The sequence below is a fragment of the Lutra lutra genome, chromosome 11 (assembly GCF_902655055.1).
Source record: "Lutra lutra chromosome 11, mLutLut1.2, whole genome shotgun sequence".
NCBI lineage: Eukaryota > Metazoa > Chordata > Mammalia > Carnivora > Mustelidae > Lutra > Lutra lutra.
The window spans coordinates 62,765,621-62,782,912 of NC_062288.1; the positions used below are offsets into that span (position 1 = coordinate 62,765,621).

Below are 17,292 nucleotides of genomic sequence, written 5' to 3' on the forward strand. Positions count from 1 at the left end.
CTTTTAAACAATGACATAGTCTGTAAATGACATCTTCCCTAAAGGTGTTATGAAACTGGTCTGTAAAGTTAACTGGCCCCAAAGCCTTTTAATGTTTATGTCTTTGATTACTTTTTTAAATTTCTCCTGAGGTCATTTCTCTACTCAGATTTTCTACACCTCCTTGATTTGATTTTGTTATTTTCTACTTTCCCATTTTGTTTGATTTTCTCTTATGATTCAAAATATTCTATACATCTGTTGTCTTGTTCTCCTTCTCATCCCTAAATTTGTTTACTTGCATTTTCTCCTTCTGGACTGACTAACCTCTGCAGGGAGCAGCAGGTTCTGTGCTGAATTCCCGGGACTGTTGGGGCCCTGGGCTTGGAGTGGGGGAGAAGACTGGGAGAACTACCTTCGTGGAGAATGTAGAAACAAGCCAACAAGCCAGACCCCCAAATAAAGTTTTTATTGATCAAGTCTACTTTTTCCCAACTTTTTATAATGAATTTTTATCTTTCTTAATTTCCTTCTTGTAGAAGTTAAATGTGTGGCACTTTCCCCTTAGCTTTTGATTTGAATGCTTAATTATTTTATCTTCAGTATTTATTATTTTTAGTGTCAAGTTAGTGCTAAGATAGTGTGTCAAGCTCTACATTTTTTAGTGTCAAGCTCTACATTTTTTAGTGTCAAGCTCTACATTTTTTCCCTCCGGCTGTAGCTGCTTTGGCCACTTTCAGAGGCTGTTGCCATGTGATCCTTTCCTTGCGACTTGTTTCCATTTATTTGCTCCCTGTCCACCCCCCCCCCCGCCCCCACCGCTTTTTCTCTGTTTAGAGAGATTTTTGTCCCTGATCTTCCTCTGAAGGTAAAGGCTATTATTGCTATTCCCGGGCATCCCTTTAATTAATAATGCTTATGCCCGTCCATTCTGGTTCCCCATGTTCCATTCTTTGAACTTGGAGTTTCTCCAGAGGACAGTTTCCACCTCTGTGGGAGCCTCTTCTCTATCTGTTGGGCGTTGTTTTCCATCACCCCAATCCTGTTTGCTCTTTCTCTACCAGAAATTGCCTGCTTTTCTGACTCACTCTGGATAATCTTTCCTATTCCTCATGATTCCTGTGAAATTCTTGTTCTTTTCTCTTTTCTGTCATTTTAGCACTAGTAAGTGGTGAGGTAAACGCATGTTCTCCTGCCACCATCTTGAATTATAAGTTGAGATGGGATTTTGACTGGATCGGGGAGGGTTGGGGCTGTAACAGGCCATGCAGAGGCAGGGCTGTGGAAAGCCTTGGCCCGGAATCAGTTCTATTTTTCTTCGCTCTTCAGGTTAACTTTGTTCTCTTCATTGGCATCATCGTTATCCTTGTGCAGAAACTTCAGTCTCCGGACATGGGAGGCAATGAGTCCAGCATCTACTTGTAAGTACCTTCATGTGAATGCCATTGTCACTTCCAACAGCTGTGTGGGCCCTGTACTCGAGTCACAGGAGAAGGCCTAGGTTTCGCTGACAGGGCATTTGCAAGATTCCTTTCTGATTAAAGTGCCATTAAAATGTAGTTGCCTGCCTATCCTTCAGCCAACCCAGCTGCTAATCTGCGTGGTGGGAGGGAAGAAAGAGAGGATGAGGTGGTCACATCCTGTGTCACACTAGGAAAATCAAGGTGGAAAACACCAGATTCCTTAGGGTAATTAGGGCCTTCGTTGGTTAGCAGTTGGATTTCCTTTGGGGATCTTGGGTCTGTGGGAAGTTCATGAATGCCACTGGATGCACTGTGGCCTGATGTCCCCACCACCAGCCCAGTGTGTGCAAGTTGCTCAGGCCTGACTAGCAAGCCAGGCGGACATTTTTGCTGGTCTGGGTATTGGAAGGGGGGAGTCCTTTCTCTTCTCTACCTTCTTTCAGGGCAGCTTTATCTCTGGGTCTGGTCTTCCTCCTGCAGCTCTCCCTCCTCCTCCCTGAGCAGACGTACACTGATATGTTTGAGATCCAGGGGGTTTGGGGCCAACACTTACCATTGAGCATGGGTTTTCTCCACTTCCATGGCCATTTGACTTGCTTTCTACAAGTATTTTTGGAGTCACTAACAGCTTGTCCCACTCGTTCTGTCAGCCTTCCCCCAGCCTTCCACCTGTTCTGAGTCTAAGCATCTTCTATTTCACCCATCTTGCCTGATGATCCCAAGAATGACCGGCTGGTGGGTGTATGGGGTTTGGAGACATTTCTGATGCTGATGAGGAAGGTCGATCCCCTGTGGTTGGCTGGAAGGGCCAGATGGGCACAGAATATTGGAGGGCAGTCTAGTGGTCTGTCCATAGGCAAGGTAGAAAATGTGTTGCCTCCTCGGTTTTTTAAGAAGAGGGCAGGTTAGAAGGAGCCGAGGTCTTCTCATGGCATCGGTGGGGGATGGGTCCTGCCTTCATCAGCCACCCCAACCCCAGGCTCAGAGCCCTGATGGCTACCAGTGGACAAGTGGGACAGCACAGAGAGACCCAGCAGAGGGTTCTCCACAGCTGACCATTGTACCGCATAGAAGGGGAGGCAGGAAATACCCAGAGACCAGCCCCAGATCCTTCCGCTCCTTGGGGCTTCCCCAGGGAGCTGGAGCTTGCCCTTGGTCTGTAGGTTTAACTTGGGCACTTTGCTTGTGGAAGTCCTTCTTGTGGGGGTAGGGGCTCTGCCCAGGGCCTGGGTTGGTCAACCTTTTTTTCCCTGCATTGAGGATGATTACATTACATTAGAAAAGACCCTCTTTTTTTTTTTTTTTTTTTGCTATGCATTTACTGTCTTCTTTTTTTTTCATGTTTTTGCCAACCCAAACATTTTTTCATGTTTTTGCTTATGTGTATGTGTTATGTCGTCAAAAATTATATATAAATCATAAAGTTTCTGAGGCCTTGTACTGGGGGGGTCATCTATGGGGCTGGCTCCCTGCAACTAAGTGCCCTTGAGGGGGTCATCCCTGTCTTAGTCTCCAGAACCCACAAAACAGGGCCCTCCTGCTTCCCTCCCCTCCCTCTGCCGTCGGCACTCATGCTCTCATGTCTGCACCCACATGGTTATTTCAGACATAGGGGGCTAGCAGTAGTGAAGGGGCCCTTTTCTCTCCTTTGAGCTGTAGCTTTCATTCCCCCTACTCTTTGTTTCCTTGTAGGAAGTGTTTTCTCTTCTTCGGTTCCTGGGATCTCTTCTCTGGGAGGCTCTCCCCACTTCCCCTCACCCTGCCTGTGCAGGGAGGCACACAGGGACCCAGCTACAGCCTAAATAAGGACACTCCATGGACCCCAACCCCGCACTTCAGCTCAGACATCTTGTCCCAGGCAGTAGGAAGCCCCAGGGTCTGGTGGAGAGAAGGGTGGGGCTGGCGGTGGGGGGGCTTTCAAGTTACACAGACTGGGAGCTGTAGTCTTTGGGCCTTCCTGATGTGTAGATGACCATTTCTCAAAGTGGTTTCTACATTTAAGTGCCCATGTTGAAAGAACCAGCTGGTTGGTTTGCTTCCGTTCTGGAAAAAAAAAAAAATCATCTTGCTGTCTGCATACATCCTCTTCTTAGAGAAAACCTGTACTTGTCTCCAGCCCCAGAGATGGAAAACTCAGATGTGGTCTGCAAGCCAGCGGGGAGGGCTGACGCGGGATAAGGGATCAGTTTGATCCTATGAAATTTAGCAACATTTCTGAGCATTTGCAGGGTCAGGGAGACCCAGGGAGGGACAATCAAAGTGACGGTGCTGCTGGGGACTGCAGAGCTCCTAGCAACACTTGCCACTCTGATCAAGCACAATTTGTGCTCACAGACAGCCAGTGAATCTGATGGGCTGAGTTGCCAACTGTTCAGGATAATCCTCATTTTACAGCTTAGGGAACTAGTTGTCAGTGAAGTGAAATGAATCCAGTAGGAACGAGTGGAGCCATGGCTCTGGGACAGCAGGGGCCCTTGGCTCTAAGCTTGACTGCACTGTCTTTCCTATCCTCTAGGAAGTTACAGATGAGAGATGGTCCCTAAATAAGGGGATAAACAAGGCTTCCTGGAAGAAGAGGCCCCAGTGGGATCTGGCCTTGTAGAGAACATCCCCACCTGGAGTGCTTTGGGCCCGGGAGGTGTCTGCTGTTGGGGAGGGGAGACTACGGGGGTGGTGGAAGGAGGGGAAGGGCCAGGACCTGGTGGGAGAGGAGATTTCAGGGCTGTGCCCGAGTCCCCTTGGTCTACCAGAGGTATGTGTGGGGCTGAGAAGCCCCTTCCAATCTGCCCACAACAGCTTTCCGGTTTTTTCCTCTGTTTCCAGAACAAATTTAAGCCTGAGAGTCCCCAAGAAAGCCCGAGAGGACCCCCTGCCTGTGCCCTCAAACCAGCATTCACTCCCTTTCCTGTAGGTTGGTTCCAGTTGCTCAGATGATAAGGGTTTGAGACACGGGCTTCTGTTGGGGGCTTGGAGGCCTGCAGGGGGCGGTGACACTGAGCCACCCACACTCTCACCTGAGGCTTCTGATGGAATGAGGGGCTGGCCTCAGGCCTTGGGCAGTGACCAGGCATGGAGTGTGGGCCTGGGTCAGGCTTGGCATGTGCTCTGGTTCCCTTTGGTCTGGGGTTGGGGCTAGGGCTCAGCCTGAGGCTGGGGTCAGGGTTAGTCTGCCCTTTCCTGCCCTGAGCTCTGTGAGGCACCAGCTGTTCAGAAAGGGAAGGGTGAGGTCCCCACACAGGCACCAGTTGTGCTGAGACCGCCTCCAGGAGCTGGCTGTCCTTCCAGCGGGCTCCCCAGGTCTGCTCCCAGCGGGTGTTGGAAGCTGCTTCTCAGGTCTGAGGCGGGGGAGGGAAACCCCACATGTACTTCGCTTGGGGACCTCACAGAGCCAGTCTGCATGGCCTCTTGGGGTAAAGGAAGGAGGTTGTCACTAGTGATGTCGCTAGTCAGCAGGGCTGTGTCATACCCAGTGTCTGAAGGACGGCATTGACTCTAAAGACAGGTTCTGTCATGGCAGAAATGCAGCCAGGAAGCTGTCAGTCCAGGAACTCAGCCCACAGCCTAAGGCTCCCAGTTCACATGGAGGTTCACTTTCTACTTCCAAAGCACCCTTACCCTATCGGGGAGCACCCCGTCCTCATAATTCCTGTTAAGGATCAGCAGCGGGGAATGGTTACTCCCATTTTGCAGATGAAGAAACTGAGGCCTGAGACCACCCAGCAAGTCACTGTCTAGACAAAGCCTTGAGCTCAGGAGCCCTGCCCCCAAGGCTGGGGAGGGGGCACAGAGCCTGAGCTTGTCCTCAGTGGTAGGGGAGGAGGTAGGAGCCGGCAGGGGAGCTCCAAGATCTGCTGAGCTGAGCTTCTGGCTGGAGTGCCGGTGTGGTGTGCAGTGCTTCCCCAGGTGCTGGGCCAGGGTTCCAGGGGGATATGGCATCTCAGGGCCATGAGGGACCCTATGGGGAGTGTTTGGCTCAGGCTGAGATGTTTCACGGGCCTGCCCAGTGACCCAGCACCACACTGCTGGCCAGGAGCAGGGTGGAGTAGACACGGTGCTGCCCTCCGGGGCGGGCGGGGTGGGGGGGCTCCAGCCTTCTGTGGGGTGTTCCCTGGGGCCGCCTCGCCCAGGGCATGCCGCACACAAAGGCACCAGAGCTTCCATGGAGGTTAGCCTGTGACAAAAACAGGCCTCGAAAATCCATGCGCTGCCTCCCTGAGTTATAGGCCAGGGCTCCCTGGTTTCCAGAAGGAGGTGTGGACCCTGTACCTGCTATGGGGCTCTTCAGCCTTCTGATCCATTCCCACCCAGCACCCTGGCCTGTCTCTCATCTCCCTTCAGGTCCAAATCAAAACTGAGCTCACCAGCCAGTCTGGGGTTACGTCTTCCTCTTGATTCCTTTCCCCTTTTTCACCAACTGTAGTAACTCCTGAGAGGTTGCGACATCTCTTCCTTTCTCACACCTGTCTCTGGCTTTTCTCCCACCCTTTCATATGCTTTTCCGTATGTCCTTTTGTGCAGAGCCAGGGAGGTTTTGGGAGAAGTGGTGTTTGGGAAGAAAGACACTTAGTTTTGTCCCTAGGTTCTTCTTCTCCCGAGAGCCCTCCCAGGCATCAGGCCCCCCCCCACTTTATTCTGCCCCTCCCAGCAGAGACCCACATCTTGACCAGGGGTCTGAGCTCTCAGCTAACTTGCCACTAAGTGGCCTTTAGTGTTAGAAATCAGAGGAGAAGAAATCAGAGGAGTCTGTATTTACTGTGGCCAGGGCCCAGGAAGGGCAGGGATAACCCTTTGGGAGTTCAAGGAGGAGAAGTCTCAGAGGAGAGCAGCTGAAGCTTTAGAATTTGGGGTGAGGGCTTAAGACGGGCACGTAGGGGGCCACATCTGAGGTTTGGGCTCTCAGGCGCCTGGGCACCAACCAGGCTACTGGCTGTAGGAGAAAGTAGCCAGCCTTCCAATCTGGGCCAGGCAGAGATATGTGGAGATGAGGAGGGCTCCCATTCCTGAATGTCCAATTAAGCTCTTTTAAGTTGTGAGAAAAACATACCTTTGTGTGTCTGTCCATCTCTTTGTATGTATACGAAGCAGACCTTTGACATTCACTGAGGACACATGAAGAAACTTCTCAAATACATAACTTCCTCACGACAGTGCTTCTCAGGCTTTGAGCTGTCTGTGGATCACCTCTGGGTCCTGTGAAGAGGCGGATTCTGAGCCAGCAGTGCTGGAGGTGGTGGGGGGCGGGTACCTAAGATTCTGCATCTCTAAGAAGCTTACAGGCGGTGCTGATGCCACTGGTCTGGGCAGCACCAAGCATTGTGCCGTCCCTCACATCCCATGTCTGTCAGGTGAGCCAGTGGTGGTTCCCACCGTGCCATGTGGTGCGGACCGAGAGGTGCTGGTTATTAAATGAGAACCACGCACCTGATGGAGGCAAGGGTCCTGGAGCGACCTCGGCTTGCCTCATCTTTTAAGTACGTGACTCCGATTCTTACCTCAGCAAAATGACATGTCTGCCCAGGTCAAGGACCTGTAGACTTCCTCTCAAAGAGCTGGAATCACAAATTATGAATTGGTGAATGCCCAAGGTCTGGTCTCATCGTGTGTCTCTGTTCTCATGTGCATCCGAGCCCCTCAGTTCAGGTCACCGGCAGGTACTAGGGGCTCCGTGGAGGAGGGTTTGTGGAGGAGGCCACTCTTTTGCTATCTGATGAGGTGACACAGTGTTTGACCTGGGTCTTATATGTTTATCAGAGAAGGAAAAGAAGTGTCTAAGGCTTGTCCCCACCTAAGTGCCAGTGGGACCGTAAAGAGCTGGGACAGATGGAAATTCAGCCTGACCTCTCTGAGAAGGTGGAAATTCTGTGCCCTACCCAGCAGAATATAGAGCGAGCCTGACCCCCGGGGCTCCTCTCCTTTAAGATGACTTGTTTCTGCAGGCTGTGGGCAAGCGCCCAAAAGATGCCCCTCCAGCCCCTGCCTGCAGAACTTTGATCAGGAAGCCTAGCCCAGCATTGTGCTGTGAAACCCTCAGCAGGAATGGACATGCCCTGGACCATGCTGTGCAGTATGGGAGGCGCTAGCTATGTGTGGCTGTTGAGCCCTTGTGAGATGGCTAGGGTAACTGAGGAAGGTGTATTTCTAGCTTGATTTAATTTTAATTCAAATAGCTGCAGATGGGTTATGGCTGTCCTGTTGGATAGTGCAGAGTTAGGTTAATTAGCCGTCTCTTCCACCCATCCCACTTCTGTTGCCCCTGTATGCCCACGCCAAGCTGCCTGGGAGTTCAGAGAGGAGGAGGTCCAGGCAGAAGAGGGAGAGGTGTAGAGGAAGAAGACCAGTGGACACCCAAGCCCAGAATGCTTGATTTGGGCTGGGTCGGCCCAGGCTGGGCGGCGTGAGGTCCACGGCATGGGTTTCCAGCTGTCCGTCTTGCTGCGAGACCTCTGGCAAGGCCGTGCTCTGGGCCTGGCGCTGACTCAGCAGACAGCTTCCGGGGTGGAGGGTCCTGCTTGAGACCCAGGCCCTCCCCCGCCTTCAGAACACCCGTGCCCTCCAGCTCCCCTCACCTGCTGCAGACCCAGTGTGAGTGCTCATTGTGTGCGTATGTTTCCATGCACACACCTGTCCATGTCTGGGCATGCCTTTCTATGTCCAGAGCTGACCACATCTTGGCCCCTGGCTTCCTCATTCTCTTCTGTGTCACTGCCCCCGCCCTGGGGTTCCTGGGCTCCTCTGTACCTGGGCTCCTCTGCCCTCCCTTGAGCCACGTGTCGCTCTAGGTTCCCCTCAGTTCCTTCATTGCCCAATGCCCCCAGCTGACAGAAGTGCTGATCTTGTCACACCCAGCAGCTGCGTGCAGAAATGCTACTGCAAGCCACAGCGGGCTCAGCAGCACTCCTGCAAGATGTCAGAACTGTCCACCATAACTCTGTAAGTGTGCGAGGCGTGGCTGCGGCCAGGGGTCCCGGAGGGGAGGGGACCGCATGCTGCCGCTGCTGCCCAGAGCTTTGCACCTGCTAGCTGGCCGAGGGCGGAGAGCGAGCCTGTACCTCCAGCCCAGCGGTTTCTCTGCTGTTGCATGTTGGTGTCTGTGTGTCTTGTGAATTCTATGCAACCTCAAGCCATTGGGATGGGGGGCGGGGGGCTGTGGGGACGGAGCTGTGGTCCCTGTGGGAGCAGCCTCCTTGCTGCTGCCACGGTGCGTGGTTTTCCCTTGAATCCCCCACTCTTCTGGGCTTCAGTCTTTGCACCCACCAAATTAGTTCTAAGAGTCTTAGAGCCTGAGTTCCTATACACTGGACCCTCACCCCCGAGGAACCTTGCTCACACATCCTGTGCTAAGAGGCTTAATCCTCACAGTGACCCTATGAGGTGGGGTCCTTGTAATAACCTCATTTTATAGATGAGAGAACTGAACACAGAGAGGAGAAATACTCACTCAAGGTCCCATCCCTGGCAGGGCGAGGATTTGAACCCAGGGAGTCCTCTGCACAAAGGCCCAGGGCATTTCTAACTGAAGATCAGTCTTCCTTTGGAAATCCCTTGACGTGGGGGAGCCCACCGTAATTTGGGCGGCTCTGACCATTGGAAATTTTTCCTTGTGTTTTTTTAGGGATCTTCTGTCCATCGATGCCCCCTTGGGGGCAGAAGGACAGAGGCTGAGGCTTGTGTCACAGTCTCTGTGGCTTAATCAGATAGGGTGATTCTGCGACTGTCTTCAGAGGGTTCCCTAGGCTCACACCATGTGTCCCCATTCCAAGGCCTCTGGTCCACTCAGAATTATATTGGTCCCAGAACTTTGGGCTCTCATGGCCTCCTCGTCTGCACCCCACTTCTCTGTCTGCCAAAGTGGCGACCATCTGCTCTGGCAGAAGTCCCCAACCATTCCAGGGGTGCTTCTGGGCCACCAATGTCACCCTTGCTGCCATTTGCCACCTGGCCAGGGACTGGGAAGGGCCTGAGCTCATGTCTGGAAGGTCCCTGCTTCTCACACATGGAACCATCCAACCACTGCCATGTGAAAGCTGAAGAGGTTTGGCCTTTTGGTTTCTAAGAATTTTCAAACTGCGGGGATGGATCCCTGCAAACAGGCCCAGGGAGGGAGGGAGGGAGGAAGAGGGCAAAAACCACAGGCGCATCTGAGTGCCACCTTTCCTCCCAAGCCCCTTCACTTAAACTTTGCTTGTGAGGTAACCCCCGCCTTTGGGCAGCATCATAAAGGGGCCCACAAGTGCCCACATGCCTGAGTTTCCAGGCTACCTGCCACTTCTTTTCAGGCTTTCGTCCTTCAGCCATGCGTTGCCCCTTACCACGGGGGACACAGAGAAGAGCAGGACCTGAGCCCCAGGTCACATTCAGGTTGCAGAACTCTGAGGCTTTCCCATGGCCTGTGTGTTTGTTTGTCCTTCCTGGGCAGGAACCTTCTGAGTGTGAACCCCCAGCCTGGCACAAACTGGCCAGGGAAGTTAACCGATAAGGGAAGCACCAAGAGCATCTTCAAGGATCCACAGTCTGAGAGAGGACAGCCCACTTGAGGACACCTGGGCTCAGGGTGGGACCTACTCCTATCCTTTTGGCGCCAGCTCTGGCCCAGGGCGCCCGGGCCCTGCAGAACTGGCTGCCTGTGGCCAGGGGTGGAAGAGTCGGGCATCTGCCCACGTGGTGCTTCTTGCTTCCATGGCTCAGCCTTTGTCCACCTGAAGGTTTTCCCAGGGTACTCCAACCACCTTCCTCTGTGTCTCCTTCTCTGCTTCTCTTTCTTCCCTTCTCTCTCTCTCCTTCCTTCTCTCTCAGTTGGGAAGCCAAGGGCCTCACGCAGACCCCATGGATTCACCTCCTGAAATCTGGAGCCCCCACATTCAACAGAACATTTTCTCCCAGAAAGGCTAGGATGGGGAAGAGGGCAGGGCTCATGCAATACCCCCAAATCAAAGGGCTACCCTCCTCACTCCCCAATGTCCTCCCCCGCGGACAGGAACTGAGAGGGAGGGGAGCCAGACCTCCCATTTACCGCCCCCACTCTGATGGCTCAGGGGGCATACCACACCTACAAGGGCAGGGCTGGGTCTTCCAGGAGATCCAGAGGGAGCCAGTACCCTGCAGTGGGCAAAGCTGGGGTCCCACTTGGAGACCCTCTGGGAACACCCCTTCCGACAGAATAGGACCCACAAGCACATGCAGTGTGGACCCTTTGGATGTCATGTTGTGGCTTCTGTGCCCCTGCCCCTCAGAGCAGAGCCCCACCTCGCTGGGCCTAGTAACCAGTGGCAAGCAGAGGAATCCCAGAAGAGCAGCCTCAGGATGCAAGGAGGGCCCTTTGGCTCCATCTCTCTCTACCCCCTCAAGTTCCAAGTAGGCAGCCTCCTCTCCCTTGACTGTCCCCAGGTGGTGGATTCCTCCGGCTTAGCCGGTGCATGTTAATTCCCAGAGGCAGTCAGTCCTTCCTTGGATCCCTCCTGGGTCTCTCCTTCTGTGGTCCACCCCCCGGTGCCCCCCCCCCCCCTCCCTCATCAGCACTTCCCCATCACTCCCCATGTGTGTGGCAACCCCAGGCTCAGAAAAGCCTGCTGCCTCCGTGGCCCCCCAGGGGCTGCTCTTTCCAATCACGTGGAGCTTCCATCCAGAGCAGGGGACAGTTTGCTTTGCTTGAGCGTCCATGACATCACAAACCTTCCGAATCCCGCATTGGTCCCCATCTCCCTTTGCCAAGGGTTTTGTACCTCTCACAAGGGGTGTCTGTAAACCCCACACTCACATGTAGTGGTTCTACAGGACACTGACATGGCCTAGAGGAATGGGATGTCCACCCAGAACGTCCCAGGGGGTTCTGGAAGCCCTGATGGGTTGGCCACCCTCCCCCCAGCCCCCATGCCCTGGGAGAGAATCCTGAGAGAGTCTGTGGACAGGAGCCCCAGCTCTGGGGGAGAGCGGGGAGCTGGGACTTAGCCTCTCTGCCTTCCATGGCTCCAGTGTCAAGACCTGGCCACCCTAAGAGCAAGCACTCTCTCACTCTCTCTCAACAGACGGCTAGCCCGGTCCACCCTGCTGCTCATCCCACTGTTTGGAATCCACTACACGGTATTCGCCTTCTCCCCGGAGAATGTCAGCAAGAGGGAGAGACTTGTGTTTGAGCTGGGGCTGGGCTCCTTCCAGGTAGGTGTGGTGGGTACGGTAGGTGGGGGCTTGTGGGGAGCCAGGGCCCCAGTCTCTAATCTGCTGGTGGTTCTAAGTTCTGTAACCTAGATTCAGCCTTGTGTTTCCATGTCCGGAATAGCAGTAGAAAGAAGAGAGCTGGGAGAGCCCATTCTGCTGTCTACCGTGGGCTCCTGTGAGAACAGGTGCTGGTATCTTCCCGCGGCTGCATCTGGGGGTTCTGAGCAAGGCCTCCCTTGGGTACTCCATCCCTCCCCTTCAGCCTGGGGGGCGGGGAGCAGGGTGCTCTCCGGAGACCTCTGTGTCCACACCCTGACTCCAGCCTGTAGACCACGCCTCTTAGGAGCCCTGGAGCTCAGTCTTACCTACTCTGATGTCCCCAGCACAGGACCTGGCCAAAGAGAACCAAAGAGGTGGATGAGCAAAGAGAGATACAGATGATCCAGAGAATAGTGAGAGAGGGACCATGACTCCATCCCTGAGGGCATAAGTGGATGGGGTTGTCAACGTGTGAGCGAAAGAGTGAGCAAGTGGGCGTGAGGATGCCTAGTGAGTAAATTAATGGACGGCTGCACAAGTGGGTCCGTGAAGGTGCTCCAGGGGCAAACTTGAGTGTCCCCCGGTAAAGCACCTCGCCCTAACCCGCTGTTTGCCCCAGCTTCTTGAGGGTCAGGAGCTTACTCTGTAAGTAAGAGTAAGAGTAAACTTACTCTTACTCTCCCTCCCCCAGTTTTGATTCAAGGTATTTTCCCTGTTAATGGTTCTTAGCCTGGCATGGCTGGGAGCTGTGTGGCTGCAGCCCAGCCTCGGAGTCAGAGCCCAGGGTACTCGTCTTAGCGTAGAATTCTAAATGCAAAGAGTATATGTAAAGGCCATATGTAGGGTAGCTGGCTGCCTCCTCTGTGTCAGGCAATTAGTCATGGTGTTTCGTGTGCTGTTAAGAGTATCTGGCCAAGGAAGTGTGGGATGGGGAGGGGGTGGGGATAAAGACATGGGTCCATTCTGTCCTGGAGGGGTGCCACCCTCAGGGTCCTGCAGGCTGGTTAGGGAGCCCAAGAACATCCTGGGGACATCCATGAAAGGCTTCTTGCAGCACATGGGATGGAGCTGGCCGTTGGGAATGGGAAGGATCTGACCTAGGGAGTGTGAGCTCCAAAGCCAGGTTGTAGCCATTTGGCCTCCTAAGCATGGCCATCATGGTGCAGCAGAACCTCTCCCATCTTACCGCAGATTCCTGGGCAAGGGCCCCCCATCCAGGTATGTTTCTGATTCCTGGGGTCATTCCACATTTCTGCTGCCTCCTACGCTCGCTGTGCCCAAGGTCCCTTGCTAGCATTCTCAGGTTATTTTTGCTTTCTCTCCATAGGGCTTTGTGGTAGCTGTTCTCTACTGTTTTCTGAATGGGGAGGTAAGATTCTGGCCCTCTGGCTTCTTAGCAATGGAGGTGGGAATTGCTGGGGAGCAGACGGGGCATAGCCTGCTGCCCACCAGAGCTGATGCTCCTGACCAGGGCCATGCCAGGCTCCCAGCACCTGGAGAAGGGGGAAGGCAGTGGTGCTAGAGTCTCCTGGAAGCCTCTGTCCTAGGCCAGAATCTCTCACTTTGCCTGCTGTGCAAGGCATCATCTGGACTTGTAAAGGTGTCCCCTGCTGAGCACAACCCTGCTTATAAGACACACCTTAGTAAAGAGAAATGGAAAGAGGAAGGCACAAAAAATGGTACCTATAGTTTATGAGGCTGTGCCAGGTAGGGGTGCCAAGTGGGGAGCTACCCAATGTTCAGCACTGCCCCCACCAGGCCTGCCTGTCTGCCCAAACCCATCCCCTGTAGAGTGGGGACCCTGGAACTTGCGAGAAACCCTGGGAGAGGCCTGGCACCTTCTCGTAGTGTGTCATTTCCAGAGCTATGGTCTCAGGGCCTCCTGCTCCTGTTTGTTAAGGTGATGCTTTTGAACAGAGCCCAGAACAGAGGTGCTGGGACAAGAGTGGGGGCTGAATGGGTGGGATGCGTGTGCGGAATGACCAGGAGTCATTGTACCTGTGCTTGGGTCTTGGCACAGCACAGCAGGCTCTTCCCCTTTTTGCATCTGAGAAACACGAAGATTGGGTTCGGAGATTGCCAAGACAGCCTCCAGCAAGGTCAGATAAGGAGAGGCGCCAGCCCCAAGCATCCAGCGGCTAGGGGAGGCAGGGGGTGGGAGCACAGGGAGCTGGCCAGGAGACCGGTGGGGAAGGTGGGAGCTGGAACTGGAGGGCTGGGTGCTGGGACCACTCACTTGCAGGCGTGCAGTCTGTGCTCCACACAGAGGTGCTGGACTGGGGAGGGCGTAGAGAGGCTGAAGCTGGCCATGCCCTGTACATACCAGGCTAAGGGCAACATGGGGGGTGTGTTCACTCAGACAGCACCTTAGTTAGCGGTTCTCGAGCCTGACTGCATATTGGAATCCCTGGGGAACTTTACAACATACAGATGCCTTACCCCAGAGATTTTGATGTCTTTGTTTTGGGCTGTGGTTGTGGCATCTGGATTTGTAAAGCTCTCCAGGTAATTCTGATGCGCTGCCCACTGTTAATGGTCTGAGAGAGAGGGGCTCCTTCCCTGGTCTGTCTGCCCCAAGCGACTGCTTTTTAAGATTGCCCGAAAGATCCTGTGAGCCTGCGACGGCCTGGGGAATGCCAAAGCCCAGGACCAGAAGCCCGCAGAGAACAAGAAGCCATTCGAGCTCCTTGCTCAGGCAGTGCCTTGGGAAAGGAGCTCAAGTCAGCTCCTCAGAGGCATTCCTTTCCCCACTGCTGGCCTGAAGGGCTGCAAGCCTTCGTCTGAGTCTGTGGGTATTGTAGGAGGTGGCAGTGGGTGCTGGGGAGGGCCCCGGCAGAGCAGTCAGGTAGAAGAGGCTGTCTGGAAGTGACCGTCCCAGTTGCTCCCTGCAGGTGCAGGCGGAGATCAAGCGTAAGTGGCGGAGCTGGAAGGTGAACCGCTACTTCACCGTGGACTTCAAGCACCGGCACCCGTCCCTGGCCAGCAGCGGGGTGAACGGGGGCACCCAACTCTCCATCCTGAGCAAGAGCAGCTCCCAGATCCGCATGTCCGGACTCCCGGCTGACAACCTGGCCACCTGAGCCCGTCCTCCCCTCCTTCTCTCCTCCGTACACAGGCTGGGGCTGCAGGCGGGCGCTGGCCCACGCATGTTCAGCTTCTTTTCTCACTTCGGGCAGGCCCTGGGCTGGAGGCCGGGCTCCCCGAGGTGGGAGAAGGATGCAGGGCGAACCTGGGTATTGTTCCTCCCCATCTGGCACTGTCCCCCCAACCCCATGGGCCCCTGGGCCCTGATCCCAACCTGTAAATACTCCACCAATTTTGAAAAGTCATCATCCCCACCTCTTGACCCCCTGTCCCTGCTCACCTCAGGCAAGTCCCCAGCTTCACCCTATCCTATTTCCACCAGCCTTAGTGATCTCCTTGCCCTTGTGAATGAGGCCTTGTGAGCTGAGGCTGACGACCTTGCTTTGGGGGGAGGAGTTGGGGGGGGCCTGCCCGAGAGCCCCCACAGTGTCTGACTTTCAGTGTGGACTCCTTGAGTCTGCTCACCACCTGAGGCTCTTCTCAGGCCGGGCCCAGTCCCTGAGGCCTGCCAGAGATCTGGCTTGGGTGCTCTGAGCATCCTTTAGTGGAGGTGAGAACTGAGCCGAGACTCCCCCATCCTCCGCCCCCAGCATCTTGGTGTCCAGGTGCCCAGCTTCTGGGTGTCAGGGCAGTGGACAGCTCCAGGACTCTTCCAATCAGAGACTCCATTTTGGGTGTGGGGCTCAGGGTTCCGGCATGTTCTGGTGCTCTTCATTTGGTAGAAGAAAAATTGCCAAGATTGAGCAATGTGGATGTGATCAGAAAGAAGATGGAAAGAGTTTGGGGGCCCGTGGAAGAAGACCTTCACTGGCTCCATTACTTCGCTCCCAACTTGAGGTGGGCGGCGGGGGGGGGGGTTTCCTCGAGTAGCCTCCCTTCTACGCTTCTCATCCCTAGGCATCAGCTGCGGGAGGTGAAAGACTCATGCCTCAGAGAGACTGCTCCCCACCCCTACCTACCACAAGGAGCCCCTAAGCCCTCCCCCTCCTCATTTCTCCTCAAGTCAAAGCCATGAATAGGATGAACCAGCCGCCTTCCTGTGATGTCAATGAATCCCAAATCACCTTACCTCCTTGTGCCCGAGTCAGGGCCCTCATAACTCCCCTTCCCCCAACCCTCATGGACAATGAGGAGCCCCGGCCACCAGCTCCCTGGGCTTGGGCTCAGCTACTGAACTATCTCTGAGACCTTTGCAAAGACTTCCCTCTGTGTATTCTTGACATTGAATCACCACAGATGCTAGAGTGGCCTAGGATGTTGGGAGGAGAACCACACCTACCATGCCTATTAGAAGAAGCCACAGATGGAAGGCATAGCAGCTCCCCAGCTCCTGTTGTGGTTCTCTAGTTGCAAGTTGCTTGGCCACAGTCTAAGAATTCAAAATGGTGTAGAACCAGATTTTGAGGGAAGGTGGGAGAAAGTGCTAGAGTGCCATGGCCCATGTGGGGGGCCCATTTCATTCCATGTCAACTTTTGGTGTTGTTCCTGTCCAAGTGTGTTTGCAGACTTGTTTCGTGATCATGTTCTGTAATGCTTGGGGAACTTGGGTGGAGAGGGAATGTTGCTTAGCTTGTTTTTATAAAGAGCACAGGGCCTGGGGGACCTGGGGGTCCGTGTTTGGAGAGATCCTCTAGATGACTGGAGAAGGACTTAGTTGCATGGTTTAGAGATGAGCCCTGTGTCCTTGGCCAGTGAAGCACTGTAGACCCCTGGGTCTTTGGCAAACCTAGAATCTGCCCCCCATTGGGCCTCTACTGCTCAGACTATGGACACAGAGCTCCCTGTTCGGGGTCTCAGTTGTTCCATATGTGAGATGCAGTGGCTTCGAAAGCTTCTCCAAGCTCTGCACTTCAGCAATTGTTGCTTTCAAAGCTAAGCAGATAAAAGGGCATGCATCATTGTTAATATGTATCATCTAAGGCTTTGAAGTGTATGTGTTCATGTATATGTGGTGGGAGGGGAGAACGCCATTTATTTTCCCTTTCTTAGAAAGGAAACATCTGTCTCTTCCAGTGGGACACCATAGTGGAAGTTGGTGGGCTGGAGGGAGGGATCATGCCAGGGACAGTTGGACAGGGGCCTCGGCATGATGTGTAGATCCAGCCATGTCCCTAGCCTGGTCAGGGTGCCAAGGCTGCTTGGACAGTGGCTACCTCCAGGTCCTAGAAGGATCTGGAGGTAGCCACTGAGTGGACCTTAGGACCACTGCCCTGAGTAGACCTCATTTCTTCGTCCCAGTCCCCACCAGCAGCTCTGTTTCACTGTGGAAAAGAGACTTTGATTTTATACAGATATCCTCTTAAAACAGCAAAGACATCATCAGCTTAGAATCCTATGGGCTGTGTTGCCACCTGAGCCCTGGGGTGCATCCTTGTAGAGGTTCCAGGTTCCTGTTGGTTTGTTGGTTTATTTTTCTATCTGAATGAAATATTGTCCATCTTGTGAACAGATGTACCCCATGTATTTTGAATGTTCCAGAAGGTTAAGCAGCTGGCCTGCAGGGTCATAGGCAGTTGGGTGGGGGGTGGAGGGGGATGGATAGCATAAGGTCTGGACAAAATCTTTCCCTCTCTGA

The 17,292-nt window shown here is 54.0% G+C and overlaps 1 protein-coding gene across 6 annotated transcripts in view; it reads left to right on the forward strand.

Moving 5' to 3' along the window:
- ADCYAP1R1 (ADCYAP receptor type I) overlaps positions 1-16,908 on the forward strand; it is a 56,145-nt gene extending 39,237 nt beyond the window's left edge. For 2 of the 6 annotated variants that reach the window (XM_047695204.1, XM_047695203.1), the window contains 6 exons: positions 1,309-1,400; positions 4,266-4,349; positions 8,292-8,372; positions 11,465-11,594; positions 12,961-13,002; positions 14,525-16,908. In XM_047695204.1, coding sequence (XP_047551160.1) covers positions 1,309-1,400; positions 4,266-4,349; positions 8,292-8,372; positions 11,465-11,594; positions 12,961-13,002; positions 14,525-14,713 — 618 coding nt within the window. In that variant the 3' untranslated portion in view covers positions 14,714-16,908. Of the gene's footprint in view, positions 1-1,308; positions 1,401-4,265; positions 4,350-8,288; positions 8,373-11,464; positions 11,595-12,960; positions 13,003-14,524 lie in introns of all 6 variants that reach the window. The other 4 variants (XM_047695206.1, XM_047695207.1, XM_047695205.1 and 1 more) reach the window with 4 other exon arrangements.
- The last annotated feature ends 384 nt before the right edge of the window (positions 16,909-17,292 follow it).